This window comes from Tinamus guttatus, unplaced genomic scaffold (assembly GCF_059628265.1).
Source record: "Tinamus guttatus ecotype Peru unplaced genomic scaffold, ASM5962826v1 Tinamus_guttatus_pri_ptg000218l, whole genome shotgun sequence".
Taxonomy (NCBI): domain Eukaryota; kingdom Metazoa; phylum Chordata; class Aves; order Tinamiformes; family Tinamidae; genus Tinamus; species Tinamus guttatus.
Window position 1 is genome coordinate 4864953 of NW_028288752.1, and position 21475 is coordinate 4886427.

Sequence of the window (21475 nt, forward strand, 5' to 3'; positions counted from 1 at the left end):
GGTTGGAGAGGCGGGGCCATCTCCGGGGCGTGGCCACGGCTGGGGAGAGGCGTGGTTATGGCAGGGGAGGGGCGTGGCTAGCGCAGACGGGGCGTGGCCAGCACGGGCGGGGCGGGGCGGGGCGGGTGCCCGTGGCGCTCGCGCTGCGGCAGCGGCGGCGCAGGGGTCGGCGCGGCCAGTTCCGCTCCGCTCCGGTTTGCCCCGGCCCGGCCCGCGGCGCCGCCGCCGCCATGGCCCTGCTGCGGGCGGCCTCGGCGCTGCCGGCCGAGGAGGCCCCGGCCTGGCTGCCCACGCACGTCCAGGTGACCGTGTTGCGGGCGCGGGGCCTGCGCTGCAAGGGCGGCGGCGGCGGCGGCGGGCGGGCGGCCACGAGCGACGCGTACGCGGTGCTGGAGCTGGGCCGCGAGAAGTACCGCACGGCGGTGGCGGAGAAGAGCGCGGGCGAGGCGGAGTGGCGCGAGCAGTGCGCGCTGGAGCTGCCCGCCGCGCCCGCCGCGCGCCGCCTGCGCCTCACCGTGCTGCACCGCGCGCTGCTGGGCGCCGACCGCTTCCTCGGGCGGGCCGAGGTGCCGCTGCAGCCCGCGCGCGCGCCCGACACGCGGTGAGTGCGGCCGCGGCGCGGGAGGGCGCGCGGGGGGCCGGGCACGCGCCGGGGGGCGTGTGGGCCCGGGAAGGGCGTCGAGCGCCGCGGGGCGTCGCTGGGTCCGCACGTGTCCTGGGAAGGGCGACATGGGGCATGGGGCATGGCAGGGTCCATGTGTGTGCTGGGAAGGGGGACATGGGGCATGGGACATAGCAGAGTCTATGTGTGTCCTGGGAAGGGGGTCATGGGGCATGGCAGGGGCCATGTGTGTCCTGGGAAGGGGGACATGGGACATGGGGCGTAGCAGAGTCTATGTGTGTCCTGGGAAGGGGGACATGGGGCATGGCAGGGTCCATGTGTGTCCTGGGAAGGGGGACATGGGGCATGGGGCATAGCAGAGTCTATGTGTGTCCTGGGAAGGGGGACATGGGGCATGGCAGGGTCCATGTGTGTCCTGGGAAGGGGGACATGGGACGTAGGATGTCACTTGGTCTGCACATGTCCTGGGAAGGGTGACACAGGACATTGGACATTACTGGGTCCATGTGTGTCCTGGGAAGGGTGTCAAGGGCTACATGTCCTGGAAAGGGTGGCATGGGACATTGGACATCACTGGGTCCATGTGTGTCTGGGGAAGGGCGACAGGGGACATGTAAGGGTCCGTGTGTGCCCTGGGAAAGGTGACATGGGACATCAGACATGTCAGGGTCCATGTGTGTCCTGGGAAGGGGGACATGGCACATGAGACATGTCAGGGTCCATACGTGTCCTGGGAAGGGTGTCAAGGGCCACAGGATGTCACTTGGTCTGCACATGTCCTGGAAAGGGTGACACGGGACATTGGACATCACTGGGTCCATGTGTGCCCTGGGAAGGGTTCCATGGGACACAGGATGTCACTGGGTCCATGTGTGTCCTGGGGAGGGTGTTATGGGACACAGGACCTGTCAGGGTCCATGTACATCCTGGACAGAGGGTAATGGGGCACAGAAGATACAAGGGTCCCTGTGTGCCCTAGTAAGGGTGACATGGGACACAGGATGTCACTGGGTCCATGTGTGCCCTGAGAAGGGTAACATGGGACCCAGGATGTCACTGGGTCCATGCATGTGCTGGGGAGGGTGACATGGGACACAGGATGTCACTGGGTCCATGCGTGTGCTGGGTAGGGTGTCACAAGGCCCAGGCCATCACGGAGCCCTTCCAGGCCTTGGGAAGGGCCCTGTGAGGGATCTGTGTGACCCGGGAAGGGTGTCACTGGGGACAGTGTGTCCTTGACCCCGGGTGGCTGCTGAGGGGGTCACATCCCCCAGGAAGGGAGTTCTGGGGGCCAGGGCTTTGTAGGGAGCATCTTTCCCATCAGGAAAGGATTCCCAGGCTTGACCCACTTTGTTGCGGCGCTGCCACCATTTCTTTTTCTTTTTTTTTTTTTTTTTTGTCAGGCAGAGAAATGCAGGAATGTGGATAAAATTCCTGCAGGGAAGCAGCTTGCTGAGGTTCACTCCGGGCAAGGCCGGTCGCTTGGCAGGAAGCTCGGCCTGCTCCAGGAGAGCGGGATTAGCACAGGAAGGGGCTGGAGCAGCCTCTGCCAGGGCGGAATCTGCCCTCGGAGTGCCGGGAATCCAGCAGGGAGGAGAAGGAAGCGGCCCTGGGGCTCCGGCCGGAGCGATCCCCCCCCTCCGCCCTTGTTTCCCTTGAGGAGCGATACCGGGAGAGGGGGCGGCGCAGCCAGACCTGGATTCTCCGGGCCTAATTCAAAACAGGAGGCCCTGAGGTTGGAACTGTTTGGATTTGGGGAATATTTGCGCAAATCTCTCAAGGGGGAGCGCACTGGGATGAGCCCGGGGGATATGGAGCTGGGTGATCCGCAGGGAGCCGACACCGCCAGCTGCCTTGGCACGAGCTTGGATCCAGCTCCCGGTGTCCAGGCAAGTCCTGGCTTTACTCGGGAGAAAGCTCCCGCTCCCAGATCAAAAGCAGCGACATGAACGCTGCCTCCAGAGCCTCGCACGGGCGGAAAAGGCCCGAAATTCCGCCCCGGCTCCTGCTGCCTGCCGACTCTTCCCGCCGCGTGCCGGGCTGCGAGGCCCAGCGCCTGCTCCCACCATCCGGATCTGTGTCCGGAGCTGTCGCCTGCAGAAGGGCTCGAGTCCAACGCTGCCCTTGTTCCTGTTTTCTTGTTGGGCGGAAGCTGTGGTAGCCGCGATCCTCATCCTGGTTTGGAGAATGTTCTGCTGGGCTCGGGCGCGGGCCGAGCGCCAGCCTGTGCTAGGGGTGCCGCTTTGCTGCCCTGCTCAGCCGGACGTTGAGGCATTCCCGCCTATGGGAACAGTCACGGATGTGTGTGGGAGCGTCGCAGCCTGGGGCATTCCGGGCATCCCGCATGTCCCAAGCCGCCTCCAAGACACTTGGAGATGCTTGAATGTGTCCCCAAGGCCAGGGTTTTGTGGCCGTCCGTGTTGGCGGTGCCGGAGCGGCTTCTCCAGCTCTTGATGGTGGGTTTTCACTAGATTTTCCTAGGATTTTTCCCCAGGGCTGCCCGTTCTCTCTGGTGCTCTCCTGTCGGGGCCTCTCTGTGGTTCTGCTCCTGCCCGGAGCAGCTCCGAGTGACCGTCCTTTCTTGCTCCGAAGCTCGTCCTTGACGTTGTCCTGGGGAGATGGGCATGGTGCCTCTCTGCGTTTGCAGGGTCCGTGTCCATGAGGACATATTCCTGGCTCCAGGCTTCTCCCGCTGGCCGCTGCCTCGGACACGGGCTCCCCTTTCCTTGCGTTTCGGTGGGTTTTGGGGCTGACTTGGCCTCTTCTTTGTGTCTCCGCTGCCTTCGTGCAGCCTGTCTGGCTTGTCCTTGGCAGCAGCACCCTGAAAAGCGCGGGGCCATCTGCAGCTTTCCTGTCCATCCCCTCTCCTTGCCCATCCGGAGCCCCTGGACATACACGGCCCTTTGGAAGGGCCCCTTGGAAGCGGCCTGGGCACAAACCCTCCCCCTGCCTCGGCGGGGATGTCTCTCTGAGACCTGGCGGCTTCTCCAAGGTGGCTCCTGGCCACATCTCACGGCGGGATCTGGGTCTGGGAGCTCCCTCTGCTCCAGATTGGGAGCTGGGGACCTCCAGCCGCATCCCCTGCGTCTCCACCTCAAAGCAGGGGAAAACCCTCACGGAGGCAGGAAAGGAGGATCCCTCGCAGGGGATGGGGAGCCAGGGGCAGGCTCCGCGCTGCCCCCCTTACCCAGCCCCGTGTTTTTCCCAGACGGATGTTGTGGGTTTAATAACCGCCCAGGCAGCAGCGGGGGCCGCTCCGCAGCCTTCCGCTTCGGAAAGGGCCGTTGCGCAGGATCCCCCGGAGCCCGCGGAGCCTCCGGCCGCACTTCCCCCTTGGCAGCTGCAGCGAAAACCTGTGGCCGGCCCCAAATACCCGGCCTTGTTGCTGCAAAGCAGCAGCCCCGGGCGGAGCCAGCCTCGGGCTCCCGGTTTCCTCCAGGAGCCGACGCTCCGGGAGCGCTTCCCGCTGCCCGGTCCTGGACGCTCCCTCTGGAGCTGCTCCTGGAGCTGCTGCCATCACCTCGTGCGTGAGGGAGAGGGGCCCGTTTTGCTGAGGAAATGAATGAGCAACCGATCCCAGAGCTGTTTCCATCAGCATCTCGTGCCCCATCCTGCAGCTCCTGGAATCTTCCCTCACTCCCCGGCTCCCACCTACCCCCAGACGCCCCCGTGCTCCCTCAGGAAGGGGAAAGTCGCTGGTTTCCATCCCAAAAGATTCCTGGGAAAGCTGCCGTGCGCTGGGCGCTCGCTTGGGCGAGCGGGACGTGTCGCACGGACAGGGCAGAGTCGCCCCATTTGCAGCATGTTGGATTTGGGATATTTTGATGATTTGGGGCAGGGGTTGGATATTTTTCCTCTGAGTCTGTTTGTGAGCGGTTCCCAGGGGAAGGTCTGGGGAGAGGAGCCTCTTCCGGCGCCCCCTCCTCCCCATCCATGCGGGATCCACTGGGTTCTTCCCCCCTGCTCTTCCGGCCGCCTCACGGGGTTCCCCTTGCAGAACCTCCACGAGAGGAACCCGCCGTGCAGAAAACACGGAGCGCCTGACGTGGCGCTTCCCGTTCCCCTTCCCTGAGCCGCTTCCTCCTTTTCGAGGGTTTTTTCCTCTTTTCAGGGTCTCCCCACTCCCACCCTGCGGTGCCCACCGCCCTGTGTCCCCGCTGCAGTCTGGGGCCGCGTTGCTCTGATTAGAGGCTCGGGGCTGCTTCGGCGGGCAGGGCCGGCCCCGGTGCAGGATGATTCAGCAGCCTCCGGCAGCCAAGGCCGGCGCGGGAGCACCGGAGGCTCCGGCTCCGCGGGCAGCTGAGCCTGGAGCACGAGCCCTGCTGTGATCCCGGCCTCCCGCGTGCCCCGGGCGGTTCGGGGAGGTTCTCCAGAGGTGTCCGGCTGTGCTGGAAATGCCTGCTTGGGCACGAGCCCCCGAGCGGCTCCCGCAGCTCTAAAGCTGGGAGCGCTGAGCTGGGAGCAGCTCTGCCACCGGTGTCCGGAGCGTGCGGGACGGGTCCCGTCGGGGCCAGGTAGGTGAGACTGAGCCCCCGGCAGCTCTCAGGGAGCCTAAACAGAGCAAACAGGGACCCGAAGCAGAGCAGAGCGGGGAGCAAAGCGCCCAGGGCCGTCTCCTGCTTTCCTGTCTCCTGCTTTCCTTTACTCTGGAAGGAGACCCACGTGGGACAAACAGGAGCCGGATTCGGAGCTCAGCTCGTTCTGATCCCTAGCGCTGCTGGAGCCGCGTGCAGATGTGCACGGGAGGGGCGGAAAAGGGTAGGGGAAAAGCAGGAGCATCTGGCTAAGGAGGGAGCTCGTGGTCCTTGCGCTCCCGCCCGTCTCCGTGTCCCTCTTGTTGTCCCAGCAGCTCCGCTTCCCGTCGCCGCAGGTGCTGGGACCAGCTGCCCACCGAGCCCGACCGAACCTTCCCCACGATGGGAGAAGCGGCTGCTCCAGCGTTTCCCTTCGCTGTGACCCGCAGCCTGGGCACCAGGGCGTCCCTCAAACGGTGCTCGCCGACCCGGCCGAGATCCCGGCCTTGCTGGGGGCTCCCTTTGGGACAGTGGCTCCTGCTGGGCAGATCCTACAGGTTCCTGCAGGAATCCAGCTGCTCCCGCGGGATGAGGAGCCACCGGGCGCTGCTGGGCATCGTGCTCGCGCAGCCTCGGGGCCTCCTCTCCTGTTGGTGCTTGTGAGGGGCTCAGGAGGGAAGAACAGGCTGCTTTTCCCACACAAAAGCAGTTTTCCTGATCTACGGGGCCCTGAGGTGGCTCCTCTTGCCGCTGTGATCCGACAATGTCTGTGGCAGGAACGCACCGACTTCGGGATCGTGTTTTCCCCGCATGCTGCTGCTCTCCGCCTGGTTACACCCATCGCCGCCGCTTCACATTTTCCTTCCCTTTTTTCCTTTTCCTCTGCATGACTTCACCCTTCCAGCCCACTCTAACAAGCGGGCGCAAAACACGGTGGAGATTTTTATTTATTCTCTTATTTTTATCACAAACCCTTGGGAAATGGTTGCATTTACAGGCCCGGGAGTTTATTCCTCTTCTTGGCTGTGTACTTCAGCCTCTCCCAAGGCCCCGTGTGCCCCCATGTGCACCATGGACCCATGCGTTTCCTTTGGCCTCACTAAGGGGAATTTTAGTGTTTGGATCCAGCAGGGTTGGAGTTGTTTTGCTTACGGTGTGGTTTGGAGTGGTTGTGTGTGTGGTAGCAGCGGAGCTGCAGTTTTTTTTACCTGCCTTGCCAAGGCTTTAACCCTTTAGAGATGCATTTGCACCAAAACTCAGGAGTTTGCACCAGAAAACAGTGTCCGCTTCTCTGCAGAGAGGCGGGATTTGAGCGAGGGAGCAGGAGTGGGTCCCATCCGAGCCCGGGCACCTCGTCCTGCTCCCACGAGGCTCCTCCTGGCGGTTTTTGCCCCATGGGGGTGACAGAGGGACCCTCTTTTTCCTCTTCCCTGCTCCAGGTGGCACAAGCTGCACTCCAAGCCCGGCAAGAAGGAGAAGGAGCGTGGCGAGATCGAGGTGAGCATCCAGTTCACGCGGCACAACCTCTCGGCCAGCATGTTCGACCTGTCCATGAAGGAGAAGCCGCGCTCGCCCTTCGGCAAGCTCAAGGACAAGGTGAAGGGCAAGAAGAAGTACGACCTGGAGTCGGCCTCGGCCATCATCCCCAGCAGCATCGGCGCCCTCGACGAGGACGACGACGATGATTTTGGGGGCAAGAAGTCCAAGGTGAAGGGCTTCTTCCTGAGGAACAAGCTGCGCAAGTCGTCCCTGACCCAGTCCAACACGTCCCTGGGCTCCGACAGCACCATCTCCTCTGCCAGCCTGGGCATGGCTGGGAGCGTTCCCGAGGGAACCCCATCCCCGAGCAGACATGGCAGCCTGTCCATGGAGCGCTCTGGTAAGAGAAGAACAGTCCTAATCTCCCAGCCTTTTCCCTTGCTTTGCTTCATAACGGGCTGCTTTCCTGCAAATCTCTGAGCTTGCTGCTTCCAATGTCCTGCACAAACCCTCGGACACCTTCTCGGGAACACATGGAATGGGAAGAGACGTCCCGGGGTTCAGTTTTAATGCTGAGCCGGGGCTTGGAAGCCCCTCGGCAGTGCCAGCGCTGCCCTAGGAGGGTGGCCAGGACCGGTTCTCCTTGCTCCAGGAGAACGGCTCTGACGGGAGCGGGGAGCCCCGACGCAGGATACTCATTCCCATTTCTAATGCGGCGCCTCCGGCTCGGATGCAGTTGAAGCAGTGGCCGGTTCCCGGTGATTAAAGCAATCCGAGCTCTTGGCTCGCAGACAGTGGTGATTTGCAAACAAAAAAGGCCCTTGTAATACATTAATTCCGTCCGTTCCCTGGGAACGAGGTATATAATTAAATGAGTTCCTTGGCTGGAGATGGCAAATTCCCGCGTGCGCTGGGAGTCGTTTGGGTGCCACTTCCCACGCACAGAGCAAATGGAGGCGCTGGCTCGGCCCTCCTCATCCTCGCCCTGTGATGAAGATCCAGCTGGGAAGGGACACCAGAGGTCTTTCACCTGGTATGTGGGCAGCTTTTCCAACCGTGCTTCCCAGATGAGTATAAAACCCCTAGAAAACACAAAAACACAGATCCGGGCAGGGGGCCGGGCGGGCAGGGGACCTCCTCGGTCCACCTGGGCTGTGCAGGAGCAGGAGCGGCGCCGGCAGCCTCCTTGTCTCTTACTCCATGCAAAACTGTAGCCCGCCCTTAAGCATAAGCCCCTTAAGCGGCTTTGGGGAAGCTCCCTGCAGTCCCGGCGCACTCGGGGCCCCTCGGGCTGGGACCTGGTCATCTCGCGGGGGACCCAGGGGGGTCCCGGCCGAGCTGCCTTGGTGCTCGCGGGGCAGCCGCGCGGGAAGGAGCCGGCGGGAAGGAGCCGACCGCTGCGCAGTGCCCGGGTGCCCCCGCGCTCACGGCTGCTCCGTGTCTCCTCCCGCCGCCAGGTCAGGACCTGCCGCTGTCCGCGACGCACCGGAGGGCGCTGAGCGACGCCGGCGCGGAGCCCGCGTCCCGCTCGTCGCTCTGCATCAACGGCAGCCACGTGTACAGCGGCGAGGCCGCCCCGCGCAGCCCCCGGCGGCCCCACGACGGCTTCGGCTTCGCGCCCCTCCATGCCGACCCCCGCGAGGGACCCTGGGCGGGCGGCAGCTTCCCCAGGGCGCAGCACAGGGACGAGCCCCGCTTCATCCCGTCGCCCCCCAGCCTGGCCCTGCAAGAGGAGCTCAAGGTCTCCACGAAAGCCGTGACCCTCAGTAACCATCTGGGCAGAGCCAGGATGGAGGAGAGCAGCCGTGCGGGGGGCAAACCCGCCCCGGCGGCAGCGCCCACGGGCTGCCCCACGGAGGGGACACAAGGAAAACCCAACGAGGAGGCGAGGAAGGAAGAGAAGAAAGACAAGGGCAGCCTCTCCCACCACGGAGGCGGTGGGAGCGACGCGGGCGGCAAAGGCCAGGGGGAGAAAGCAGGAGCCTCGCACGGCGCCTCCATCCCAGCAGCAGCAGGAGACGAACGGAAAAAGCCCAGCAGCCGCTTTGGATCCAAGGAGCCCCAGGAGCCTCCTCAGAAACCCAGGTCAGTGCGAGGGGGCTCGGGGCACGGAGCCACGAGGGTGCCCGTGGTGCTAAGTGCTCCCAGCGGGTCCCCTGCACCCATGGCAGGCCGAGCTTTGTAGGTCTGCCACAAAAATACTGGGGAAAACGCTGCTTTGGTGGCAAACATCCCTTCTCGGAGCGAGGAGAGGGTGAAGCAGAAACCAGGCAGCCGGGAGACCTGGATCTTCCCCTTGCTGCTAATGCAAGGCGAGTCCAGGCCGTGCGCGCCGGTTGGAGCGAGGCCGGAATCGGCAGCCGACCTGGCCCCGTGCCAAGCGCTCCCGCCGCCTCCGAGAGCAGCGGGAATGCGCAGAGCCTTCAGTCAGCTGAAGCGCTTCCTGGCACCCGGGGCGGGATGCCCTGGCGGCGGTTGCGCTTCTTCATTCGCCCCACAGTCTCCTCCTCTGTGCCCGGCCTGCGCTGCGGCTCTGCTAACCCGAGACGTCCTGCAGGCACTAACCCCAGCCCTGCTCTGCTCTCCTCCCACCCCGGCCTTTCCTTCTGCCCATTGCGAATCCCTCATTGTTCCAGCTTAACGTGGTGATTCATCCCTCCAGATCCCACACGGGTCGGGCTGGTTCCGGGCCTGTTTTCCTGCCCGGGATTAGCGGAGCGCGCCGGCTCCGCGTGAGCTTTGCCCTTGGTGCGGGACGGAGCCGCTCGGCTTCGGGCCCCGCAGCCCCGCTCCGGGTGCAGAGGTTGTCCGGGAGCACAGGGTGGAGGCAGGAAAAGAGCCGGTGGGAGCAACTCGCAGCCTGGGGCTGGAGGGAGCAAGGGGCTTGGTTTGTTATCAGGGTTTTCTGATCCCGGCTGACTTTACCCTCGTTTAAGCAGAAGGATTTCAGTGTAAGTCTCCTCCGACAAGGAGGACGCGCAGGGTTTGTTCAGCTCAACCGGATTCCTGCACGAGCTAAAGAAAATTCCTCGTAAAACGCTGCTCCGATGTAAGCGAGGAGCCGGGAGCAGCAGCCCCTGCAGCAGAGAGACCCTTCGTGCAGCTCACAAGAGGTTTCACACTCGGAGGGCTCTCGGAGGCCAACAGGGAGCAAGGACACGGGGCCACCCCTGCGCCAGGCCCCGCTGCTCGGAGGGACGCGCGCGACATCCCAGCCACAGGGGATCCGGCCTCCCAGCGGGGCAGGTTTCCACCTCCTCTTCGGCTTCTCCATGCAGAGGATTAGGTTTTTCCCCCCTTTCCACTCTCCAGATCCAGGAAAACTTCAATTTTCCGCTCCCGGCAGCTGACGACGCTGCCCATCCCGCCTGGGTTTGGTCTGACCCGCAGGCGATTGCTGGGGGCCAGTGTGACACAGCGAAACCCGGCCTGTAATTAGTTAAAGAGCCCTAATTAGGCCGATTCCTTATAGTGAAGGTTTAAATTAGCCGGCAGCCAAGGCAGAGCCGGTGCTTAGCTCGCTCTTGAGAAACTGCCCCCTCGAAAATAAGGAAGCGACGCTCTCGAGGTCGGTCTCGACTTCAGCTTTCCAGTAATGCTCTGTCCCTGAATCCCAGGGTCTCTGTTCCTGAAACACAGGGTTTTGGGGGGTTTTTGTTTGGTCGACCCCACCAGACATGGGGACAGGCTCCTCGGGGGGCTGCTGTTTCCAGGGCTGTCGGCAAGGAAGGAGCTCGGCCGTGTTATCTGCTCTGGGCCTGGAGCAGTCGGCTGGGCCGTTCCTGGCGTTTCCGACCACGTTATCGGGGCGCCGCGGGGCCCGTTTCCTGCACCGGGGTGATAACGGGGCTGCCTCTCGCACGGGGCACGAGGGCAGAGGGCTGCACCGGGAACGTTGTCCCCACGTGAGGGCTGCTCCGGTCTCAGGCTCTCGCTCCTTGGATTCGCCCCGTTGCAGTGTCCTCTGAGTCCAGGGCCTGGAGCGAGGACGGAGGATCTGCTCCACTGGGAGAAGCGGCGCCAAGATCCTCCTGGAGCGGCCAGGAGAGGGATCTGTGCGGGAGCTGAGCAGGAGGAGAAAGCAGGGCAGTTCTTGCAGTTCTTGCACTATTAATAGCCAAAACCCCTGCCCTGACCATCGAGTTTCCTATTTAAAAGCTCCCAAATCACCGATTCCTTACAGCTGTGGTTCCCAGCCCCTGGAACGAACATCCCAGGCTGCCGTATGGCTCCCTCCCCATCCCCTTTCTGCACAAATTTCCGTAGCTACCTCGGGCCGGGAGGAAACTCCCGATTCCCGCGGGGCTCCAGGGGTGCTGTGGGTCCTTCGGCTTCCCCCCCTCCAGCAGAACCGCACCGGGCTCCTTATCCCCAAGCTTTCCTTGCAAATCCCTGCCGGGACACGGCCCTGCCGCCTGCCGGCCTCTCCTAGTTCCTGCCCCAGCAGGGATTTTCCGCTGGAGCATCCGCACAGCTTGGCCTCGGCACCAGATTCCAGCCCTGCCTCCCCGCCCTCCCTCCACCCTTCACTTTATCCCACACCAGACCGGAGCCTGGGGCCAGGACTGCCATCCCGAGGGAGAAGCACCCTGGAACCAGCTCTTCCCTATCGATTTTCCATCGCGGGGCTGCTCAGCAGTTGGATTTATTTCGTTTTCTTCTGCTAAGAGGCTCAGAGGCGCCTGGGAGGCGCTGCCAAATGAGCAACCGCGGCCAGGAAGGTGCCCGGGATTTATTTTGGCTGCACCATGGGCTCCGGGAGGAGGAGGAGGGTGAGTCAGCGTTTGATGCTGCAGAGAAGCCGCAGGCGGAGGTTTCCCTCTAGAGGCACCCGCCGGCCTCAGCTCCGCGCTCCGCATCCCAGGGAGGACGGGATCGGCCCTGCCGGAGGGTCCGACCTGCCGGGAAAGAGGTTCCCCTGGTGGGAACGCTCGTTCGGAGCCTCGTGCTGGTGGCTGCTCGGCCGCTTAGTGCCCGGCGTCGGGATCCGAAGGATCCGCATGTGAACACAGGCACTGGAAGGAGCAAGCGGGAGCGCTGGGAGCGAGTGGGAAGCACCGAGATCCTAGGGCCTTGCGCTGGGTCTCCTGCTTCCCACGGCTCCGTAGCTGCTGCCTCGACATCCAGGGTGTTGCTGCTCTGCTCCCAGCTGGATCCGGCTGCGCGCTCGGGAAGAGGATGGAATTTCTCCTAGATCTGCAGGACCGAGAGACTGAGCCCCGCCTGGCTGGCTCCTCTATCCGTGCTTAAATCTGGGGGAAATTGGGGAAAAACAGGAGTTTGCAGAGGTGATTTGGAGCTCGTGCCCTGGTGCGGGCTCAGCTGAGGGGCCGCACGGTGGCTCTGTGGCCACAGGCACTTGTGTCCCCTCCGCCCTCGGTCACAGAGCCAGGGGAATCCAGGCGCTCTCCCAGCATCCTTAGGATGGAAACTCCAAGGAGCGGCTGCTTCCCGTGCTTGGTTCATCCCTGGCTGCGGGATGGGGTAGCCCATTGGAATATGTCTCTGCTGGCTGCCCTGCAGAGGGACATCCCGGTGTTCGCGATTGGGGGGAATGGGAAGGCTGTACCCGCAGGGCCGGTGCGATCCGTCCCGAACGCTGCGGCACCTTTTCCAGCTGCTTCTCCCAGGGCTTCCTGCAGGTCCAGGTCTCCCCGTGCTGCGGCCGTCCCCGCGGCCTCGTGGCAGCAGGAGGGGGCACCCACGAGCTGGCCGGGCTCCCGTTTGGTCGCTGAGTGGCACCGGCAGCACCGACCCGGGGCCGGTTTCGCTGCAGGTCGGTGCCCGTCAGGGACCCCCTCGTCGCCCCAATCCGTCCCCGCGCCGGGCGGGTGGCAGCGGGTGCCGTCTTGTGCGCGGGCTCCTGGCTCAGGCTTTCCAGCTCCGGTGGCACCTTAACAAGTGGTTCAGAAACGCCCTGTGCTGGGAAGGAGGAGCAGGAGGCCCCAAGTGCTCTGCAGGGTTCTGGGGACGGAACCGCCGCTCCCGGAGCCGCTTCCCTCCCGTCCTGCCACGTCGCAGCCCGTGGCGGGGGACGTTTCCCGGGTCTCCGGTGGCTGGGTCGGAAGTGGATCTTGACAAAGGGGAGTCCTGCACACAGGTCCTGCCCGGGGCAGCCCGGCGCTCCGAGCAGGCCGAGTCCTGCTGGAAACCTGTTTTCCCCATCCAGTCGTTCCCTGGCAGCAGGAGATGCTGCCCGCGGGCGCCGTCCCGCTCCTTGCTCCTGGGAGCACCGGAGGCTCCTGCTGCTTGACCACACAGGGTAGGAGGCACCGGAGTAACCGGGAAGGGTTCAGCTCCTGTGGGTCCCTCCTGGCCTCACCGAGGGCTTGTCCGGGCTCCGCGAGTGCCCTCGGGATGCACCAGGACCAGCTGAGCCCGCGGGAGGCGGGATGAACCTCTCCCGCTCCCGAGTTTTAGGGCCTGCCTAAGCAAGCCGGGGTGGGAATTCGGACGCCCGCTCCAAGCCAGGGGCTGCCCTTTCCCTTTCCTCTCCCCGCGTTGCTCCGTGCCCAGCAGGAGCGTCGGGGCGGCCGGCGCGCGGGGCCGGCCTGTGCAGCAGCGCTAACCAGGAGGGCTGTTCTGTCTTCCCTCCACAGCCTGCAAGTGTCTCCTCAGGCAGAAACCAGCTCCGAGGGCCCTTCCCGCGCTGCTCCCCGCTCCCCGGCCCGCGGCCCTCCCGCTCGCTTGCTTGGCGCTAACCCCGCTGCCGCTCCCGCAGAAAGTCCCTCCGGATGCTTGTCCCCTACCAACCCCTTCCTCAGCTCCCTGCAGAGCAATCCCTTCTTGGAGGACCTCCTCGCTGAGCAGCTACTAAATTCTCCTTCACCTGCTCACTTTTTCTCTAGTTTCCCGCCTGGGCCGCATGCTTCAACCGAGGTCGCTGGGAGCTTTTATTCTGCTGAGGATCCCTCTGCCTCCCTAAGCGTTACAGACCCGGAGAGGGAGCCTGCAGCCCAAAGCGTCGGTGTCCCCGTTCCAGAAACAACTCCGCCGGCACAAGGAGAGCTGGCTGCTCCGGACGAGGATCCCGCTGCTCCCGCTGCGCGCTCCGAGTGGGACGACACTTTCGATGCCTTCGCCAGCAGCCGGCTCAAGCCGGAGGCGAGAAAGGAGCCCACGTTGGAGCCCTTGGCTTTCCTTGACGATGCCAGCGCCACGGAGAGGCCGGGCGCCCTGGCTGGCGAGGACGGGAGCGAGGCGTTTGGAAAGGCCCCGGTTATCAGAGAAGTGCCCCCAAGCCTGCGCTCCTGGGCCCCTTACTCCGGTTTGGACGTGGGGGCGAACCTGGTGAGCACGACCCAGGAGGCCACGGTGATAGAAGACGTGTTGAGCCCCGTGTCCGCGGGGTCCCTGGGGAGGAGGAAGAGCAGCACGCCGGCGGTTTGGGCGCCCATTTTTGCATCGGGAAACGCAGGGGAGAAGGGAGCTTCAACCCAACAAGCTGCTGAGAACACTGCCAGGGAGGAAGGGGATAGCAACGAGGAAGAGCTCCCTAGCGCAGGGGAGAACGGCTGGATGACCATAGCCACGGAGACAGCGCCGGAGCCGGCGGCAAACGCGTTTGAGAGGGAGCGGAGAGCCCCGGCGAGCGTGTTCGGGCAGCGGCCGTTCCTCAGCGAGGGCCCCTCGGAGGAGCCGAGCGGCTCCCGCGCCGCCTGCGCGCTGCCCCGGAGCGGCCTCCGCGCCGCGAACCCCTCGGAGGCGCCGGCCGGCAGCAACGTGGCAGCGGTGCCGCCGCGGGTGCTCGCGGAGCCGACGCGGGCGCCGCGGGGCGCCGGGAGCCCCGGGCTGCTCCACGGCCGCCCCTCGCTCCAGCGGCCGCAGGGCAGCGACGGTGGCGCCGCGGCCGCGCCGCCCCCCAAGCCCCCGCGGCAGTTCGTGGCGGCCGGCGGCCTCGGCGAAGGCGACGACGACGACGTCCCCGAGGAGCCGGAGGCGGCACCGACGCCGCCCGGGGCCCCGCGGAGCCACGAGGACTCCGTGCCCGCAGCTCCCGGGCTGGGAATGGGAGCCGGGAGTGAGTTCCCGCTCTGCGGGGAGGCCGGCTCCGCCGCTGAGGAGCTGGCGGCTCGTTCGGAGCCGGCGGAGTGGGGCAGCGCTGCTGGGGAGCAGCCCTTGGAGAGCAGCGGGTCGGACGTGGCCGAGTTCGAGAGCTGCCCATCGCGATTCTCCCTGGATGCACTGGCTGAGCCAAGCCCAGCTGCCGGATCCCTGCCCGAGCGGCTGCTTCCCGCGGGACTCAGCCCGGCTCCCGAAGCCGACTCGGGCCGAGCGGAAACCTTCTGGACGGCCCTGGAGGAGCCGGAGGCGGCGGCACGAGCGCCTCCAGGCTCCGTGGGCCGCGCCGTGGACTTCAAGAAGGCCGATTTCTGGCAGGCGGATGGAGCAGAGGCCGGGAGCGCACGCAATGCCCTGGCCCCGGGCAACCCCTTCGCCGCGGCGCTCAGCCCGAGCGCCCCAACGAACCCCTTCGTGGAACGGCCGCCGGACGCTCCCCCCGTTCACGCCGTGCGGCCCGGCCGGGGCGGCCTCCGCGAGGAAGCGCCTCCGCCGGCTGCCCAGGCCGCTAACGCCCCCCGGGAGCAGCCTCCTTCCCCGCATGCCAGCCAGCCCTTGGCCTCCTCCAGCCCTTTCCCCGCGGCTGCCGCTAACCCCGAGCACTCTGGTTTCCCCGCGCGCCGCGGGGTCCCCGCCGCCGCCGCCGGCCTCGCAGCCGCCCAGCCCTGCCCCGGCGACTCGCCAGCTTCAGCGCTCCTGGTTTTGCCCAGGGAGACACAGCCGGCTGGGAAGGCCCTTGTGCAGCAGACGAGCAGGTGAGCACTGCGGGGAAGGAGAGGCGTCCTTGCTTGAGGTTAACCCTGTGCCCTGGCAGCTCCCAGTGCTGCTAACGCGGAGGAGGCCGCTCCAGGTGGCCGCTCTTCCCGCATCCCACATTGGCCCGGGCTGGGAATTGAGCAGAGCTGCAGCCCACTCCCCTCGGGGCTGGTTGGCTCCATGGTCTTCCCTGTGCTTGCCGAATAGGCGCCTTCCCCATGGTGCCCGGGGAGCTTCCAGCCGTCAGCGCTCTCCTGAGCGCCTTCATGGCATGTTTGCAGCCATTGCCCCTTCCCTTTCTGTTAATCCCGCTTTGATTTCTCTCCTTTAGCCACCAGGTAAAAAAATTCCTTCGCTCCGGAGCCAAAGCAAAAGGGGTTTCACTGGGGCCGTGGCAAAAGGCCCCTCTGCCCTCCCTCTTGCCAAGATGCGCCTTGGTAAGGAAGAAGGTAGAACTTGGCACTGGAGACGGCGGGGTGGGAGACACTGTGTCCGTGTGGCAGAGGGGAAAGGTCTGTCCCTGCTCCCAAGCAGAGCCTTGGGCTTGCAGAAATCCTGCGGGGCAGAGGAGGGTGCAGGGCCTCAGGTCTCCTGCTCTGGCTTCTCCAGGGCATCTGGTTTCCCTAGTGTTCCTTCCTCCAGGCTGTTTAGGGCAGGAGAAGATTGTCATGGGATCCACGTGCTTGGAATATCGGGGATCGGGTCATGCGTATTTGGAAGCTCTTGCAGCAAAAATGGGAAGCAGAGGGACCTGGTTCTTCTAGCACTGGTTTGATCTGCCTCCCTTCCGTGGCGGAGGGAAAAGTGGGGACATTGAAATGATAAAATCCCTTCTGGCCTATGGATAGTGATGGTCGTGTCCTTGGGACGACGGAGTGCGAGAGGGGAAGTCACCCGGAGTCCCGGTCCTGTGTGGGGATCCCTCCCTGGCTCCGGCTGGGCTTGGCAGAACCAGCTCGAGAGCAGACGCCAACAACGGGCTGCTCTCTTGGGTGATTTTTCTTTTATTTTTTTCTTTCTTGTTGCCAGCACCTCAGATCCCCCTTAACTGGATTGTTTATTCTCCAGCAGATAACCTTGATCAAAATCTGCAGGTAGCAAATATACAGAAACCTTTTGATTTTTGTTAATGGAAAGAGAAGTGTTGTGCAGTCCTACAGGGTAAAATTGGGTAATGAGAGGAGGTTGGAGCCCTCCTCTAGGTAGGACATGCTGCCGCCTCAGGGCTTGACCACACAACTATCCAAGACCTGACAAAGTTGCACCAGGAAAGGGGCTGGTCCAGGTCATGCTCCCTGTGCTGGGCCCTGTCACGTTACCTGCAGGAGAAGCTCTTGAACCTCTTCTGCGGGTTCTCTGCCTGGAAAATGTGGACGTTTTCCTGCTGCTGTGACTCAGGAATCCTTGAAGAGTTCCTGAGGCCTCTGCAGGAGGCTGAGGACGGGCACTTCACTCTGGGGACATGAACACCCTCGTGGGGGAGGCAAGGCAAGGAGGAGCCGTTCCTGCACAATCGTGTGGCTTGTCCAGAGCAGCATCTCCTGAAGGATGGTCAGCAGGAGGCACAAAAGGAAAGAAAAGTGACAGGAGAGGTGGAAGAAGAAAGGACTTCAAACCAAGAGCAGGACTCGAAGGCCTAGTGGGAGAGCAGTCCCTGCCATGGGAGAGAGGAGACGCTGGTGCCCGGGGTGCGCGAGGAGGGAGCCTGCGCGCCAGCTGCCAGCCTAAACACAGGCTGGTCTTGGGCATCTGAGCTTCATCCCTGTGGAGCCCTTGCGGCTGCTTTCGTGTGCGCCGTTCCTGTTCCTGCCGTGGCTGTTTCAGCCCTGGTGAGGCCGCATCTGGAGTATTGTGTCCAGTTCTGGGCCCCACAGTGCAAGAAGGATGTGGAGCTGCTGGAGAGAGTCCAGCGCAGGGCTACAAGGATGATCAGGGGCCTGGAACATCTGCCCTATGAGGAGAGGCTGAGGGAGCTGGGCCTGTTCAGCCTGGAGAAGAGAAGGCTGAGAGGGGATATGATCAGTGTCTATAAGTACCTCAAGGGAGGCAGTGAGGAGGATGGTGCTGGCCTCTTTTCAGTGGTGGCCACCAACAGAACTAGAGGTAATGGCCGCAAACTGAAGCACCAAAAGTTCCACATGAACTTAGGGAAAAAAAATTAACAGTGAGGGTGACAGAGCACTGGAACAGGCTGCCCAGAGAGGTTGTGGAGTCTCCTTCTCTGGAGATCTTCAAAACCCGCTTGGACGCAGTCCTGTGCCACGTGCTCTAGGTGACCCTGCGTGTGCAGGGGAGTTGGACTAGATGACCTCTAGAGGTCCCTTCCAGCCTTAAGCATTCTATGATTCTATGTGGACGTTTCTCTGAGGAGGCCAGGCCCTCGATGCTGCTCCGGGTACAGCAGCTCATCCACTGGAAGCTGGGAGACAGACTGGCCTCCATCCGTCTCGTTGTGTCGTCCGAGGAGCATTTTAATAAGAAGACATGGGCGTCATTTCCAAAGTGCTGCAGGGAGGTTCCTCCGGTTTTTCCACCATGCTCAGCAGTGACCTTGGGAGCATCCCTGAAGGCTATGCTGGGACACAGGATTTGCTTGGGAGATGGGGAAAGGGAGAGAGGCCAGGACTGTTCCTCCTCTGTCTTGAGCTGTTTCCGCTAAAAACTTCTAAGATCATTTTAAACCTCTGAGCTCTCCAAGTGCAAGACCGTCCCCCTCACACTGGCACAGCGCTTCCAAACCACCTTGTCCTTCACAAGCACTTCCAGGATCAGCGAGAGGATTCCTTCTCTGCCTCTATGCTTTCAGGAGATTCCAATTCTTACCGTATTGGTAACGTTATTTTATAGCAAAGTGCATGTGACACTCAGATTCTGTATAAATCTGTTTTCCAGAGGATTCCACAGGCAGTTTTCTGAGGTGTTACTCAAAGGCTGGGTTTCATTCTTACCTCTAGCAGCCGCTTCCCTTCACAGCTGTGACCTGTCACCTCCTCAGGCGCCTTCCAGGCGCTGCCATGTGCAGCCTGGGCATCCCTGTATCCCTGTCGTAAAGAGCAGAGCAAATCATGACAGCCCCAGGAAGCTGCAGCGCAGAGAGAGGGAATCGCAGGCAGAACTCTCCCTGGGTTTGGAGTGTCGATGCTTTGGCTGTTGGACACTGCTTGGTGGCTCTGGTCTCTGTCTCTCCCCCACAGTGCCAGTGGGTGCGCAGTGTATGGGATGAATTTCCTTTCTGGGGCAGCTGCCGGGTAGGTTTTAGGGTATAATCTGTAAGTGCTGGCACGCAGGACTGCGGGTGATGGCAGGAAAGCAGCATCAGGTCACTGCTGTCCCTGTCACTCTGGAAAACAGGCACTTGGTTAAGCCCGGGAGCAATATGAAGTGCCTGGATGAACTGAGACAGCTCAGCTGGGCTGAACAGCGAGGCACAAATAAAACCCCCTCATAGCTGACAAGGAAGGGACATCGGGACGTGCTGTCCTTACCCGTGGCTTTGGCTAATGTATCTCAGGACAAGCTCTATGGGTGCAAGTTGAACCTCAGGCAGTTCCATCTCCATGTGAGGAAGAACTTCTTTCCTGTGAGGGTGCCAGAGCCCTGGCACAGGCTGCCCAGAGAGGCTGTGGAGTCTCCTTCTCTGGAGATCTTCCAAACCCACCTGGATGCCACCCTGTGCCCCGTGCTGTGGATGTCCCTGCTGGAGCAGGGAAGTTGGACCGGATGATCTCTAGGGGTCCCTGCCAGCCTCAGCCATTCTGGGATTCTGTGATATGGAGCCCTAGAGGCCGGTGGCCGAGTCCTCCTGCTCCGTGTGGACACAGATCCCATCCGTGCCTGGGGATGGTGCCAGAGAGCTCTCCGCGTTCCCTGTTCCCAGACTCGGGCTCTTCTGGGAGCACACTGAGTCTGACAAGCGGGTGCCACCCCGTGAGCGGGGACGGGGAGCAGTGCGTGTGCGAGCTGTGTGGGGTGCTGATGTCCAACCTGCTTGTTCCCGCAGCCCCCACGCCGTGAGACCGCTCAGCCCCACGAGCGCTCCGAGCAGCGGCCCGGAGAAGCTGAGAACGGCCGCCACGAGCAGCGTGCAGCCCCTGGCATCAGTGTCCCACCTGGAGAAGACGGACTCGAAGAAGATAAAGGTAAAATCCCCCTGCCACATTCCCACCTCCTCGTGATGTGGCTCTGTTGGTAACGAGGAGGAGCTGTGTTGAGGTCCCACTTGCCTGGCTGCCTTCTGCTTTTGCCTCTGTGCGCGGCCCCAAAAGCCCTTGGTGGCAGCTAGTTTACAGGGCGCCTCTCACCACCTTGCCCCTTCTGACGGGATGTGGCCGGTTCCGCTGCCCTGCGCTGCTCCGCACAGCTTTGCCCTTGGGGAGCTTCGCAGGACTCGTTCTACTCACCAGGAGCTTGAGGTTTACACCGACTTCCTGACCGTTTCCCTTGGTTTCTGCCCCAGGATGCCACCGTCCCAGACCAGTCGGCCAAGTACTATCACCTGACGCACGACGAACTCATCCAGCTGCTGCTGCAGAGGGAGAAGGAGCTCAGCAAGAAGGAGGAGCACATCCGCGAACTGGAGAACTACATCGACCAGCTGCTCGTGCGCATCATGGAACACTCCCCCACGCTGCTCCAGATCCCGCTGGGCGAAGGAGAGACCCAGTAACCTCTGCACGAGCAGCACCTCCCGCCTAGAGCACCTCTGTGATAACCGAACGCCCCGCGCTCCCCGCCGCCCTGCGAGAGGGCCCCAGTGGCTTCAGTTTGCAGAGCTCAGCAGGACACGTTCCCTGCTGCGCCCCAGCCCGCGCTCGTCCCCGCGCTGCTCCAGGGACCGCTCCGGCGGCGGGAGGAGCGGAGCCCTCCGCGAGGGCAGCGGCTGCCTTGGCTCCTGTCACCGTGCCCGAGTCGCATCTCCTCAGGCGCTCACCCTGCCGCTGCTGGAAGTGCCCCAGGAGAGCCAGAAGCTGCCCTCGCCATCACCCTGCTGCGGCTGCTGTCCCCGGCCACCCTCCTGCTCCTCCCCGTTCTCCGGAATGCCAAATCCAGGCGGCTGGGCTGGATTGGTGCCTTACGGAGGCTGCCTGCCTCGGGAACGGCCCAGTCGCAGGTTGTTGGCTGCCTCCTTCCCCCCTGCCCCTGTGTCGTGCCCCAGGGTGAAGGGCAGCTCCGCCTGCACAGGCAGCTCCTCTCCGTCCCGACCGCGTGGAGCGGCTTCGGAAAGGGGCAGCGCTGGGATGGGCCGGTGCCACGGTGCGAGCTCAGCGCAGATGCCGCGATCGGGATGAAGGGCCGCGCACGGGCAGGACGCCTTGTCCAGCACCGCCCGCCCGTCCGGGCGGGGATGTGCTGGGGCTCCCCTGGGCACAGAGCACGGCTGCATTTTCCACCCAGGATCAGCACTGCCCCTTTCCCGCATTCCCAGGGGTTGCTCCTCCCCGGCTGCCCCTCTCCCCCTGCCGACTCTGCGTTGCCTTCCTTAGCGCGGCAGGAAAATGCCATGAGGACGGAAGCCGGCGGGAAGGGACACCCGGCTGCGCGGCCGGCCGTGTCTCCGTGCATGCCTCCCCGTGCAGGTGCATTCCGTGTAAAACAGCAGCTCCCTAGTAGGCGCAGACCTCCTAAACACCAGTATTAAGAACACAGCTAGAATTGCATCAAATCTCACCCACGCGAGGCCTCGGCCGCCTCGGGCCCCCCATTAGATGCTCCAGGCCGGCTCTGTCAGGAGCCGAGCGCTTCTTGCTGCTAACGTGAGCGACCACATCGAGCCCCCGATCCACCTGGTGTAATAACTGCCCGTGACGTGAGTCCGAGGGCCCCCGACGTAGCTCTGGTTCGGAGGTGCTGGGCAAGGGCACGTAAAGGAACCCGCTCCCTCTCTGGCTCTGCCAGCTTTTGGCTGGAAGGATCGGAAGGATTTTGTCTTTAAAGCTCTATATTCTTTTCTCATCATCTGTTTCAGCATGTATGGAAACTTCGAGAAAATGTGCCTTTTGCAATAGAAAAAGGGGAATTTTCTAAAAAAAAAAGGCTCTCAAAA

General features: G+C 63.3%; 2 protein-coding genes across 2 annotated transcripts in view; both read left to right on the forward strand.

Moving 5' to 3' along the window:
• Positions 1-8773, forward strand: part of EGR4 (early growth response 4) — a 76576-nt gene extending 67803 nt beyond the window's left edge. The window contains exon 3 of the mRNA XM_088524984.1: positions 8755-8773. The gene's annotated coding sequence lies outside the window, so the exon portion shown is untranslated. The remainder of the gene's footprint in view (positions 1-8754) is intronic.
• Positions 231-20143, forward strand: RAB11FIP5 (RAB11 family interacting protein 5). The gene is made up of 6 exons (XM_088525001.1): positions 231-601; positions 6576-7015; positions 8073-8700; positions 13464-15431; positions 19433-19571; positions 19889-20143. Exons 1-6 carry the CDS (start codon positions 231-233, stop codon positions 20096-20098), a joined length of 3756 nt encoding a protein of 1251 aa, XP_088381127.1. The 3' UTR covers positions 20099-20143.
• The last annotated feature ends 1332 nt before the right edge of the window (positions 20144-21475 follow it).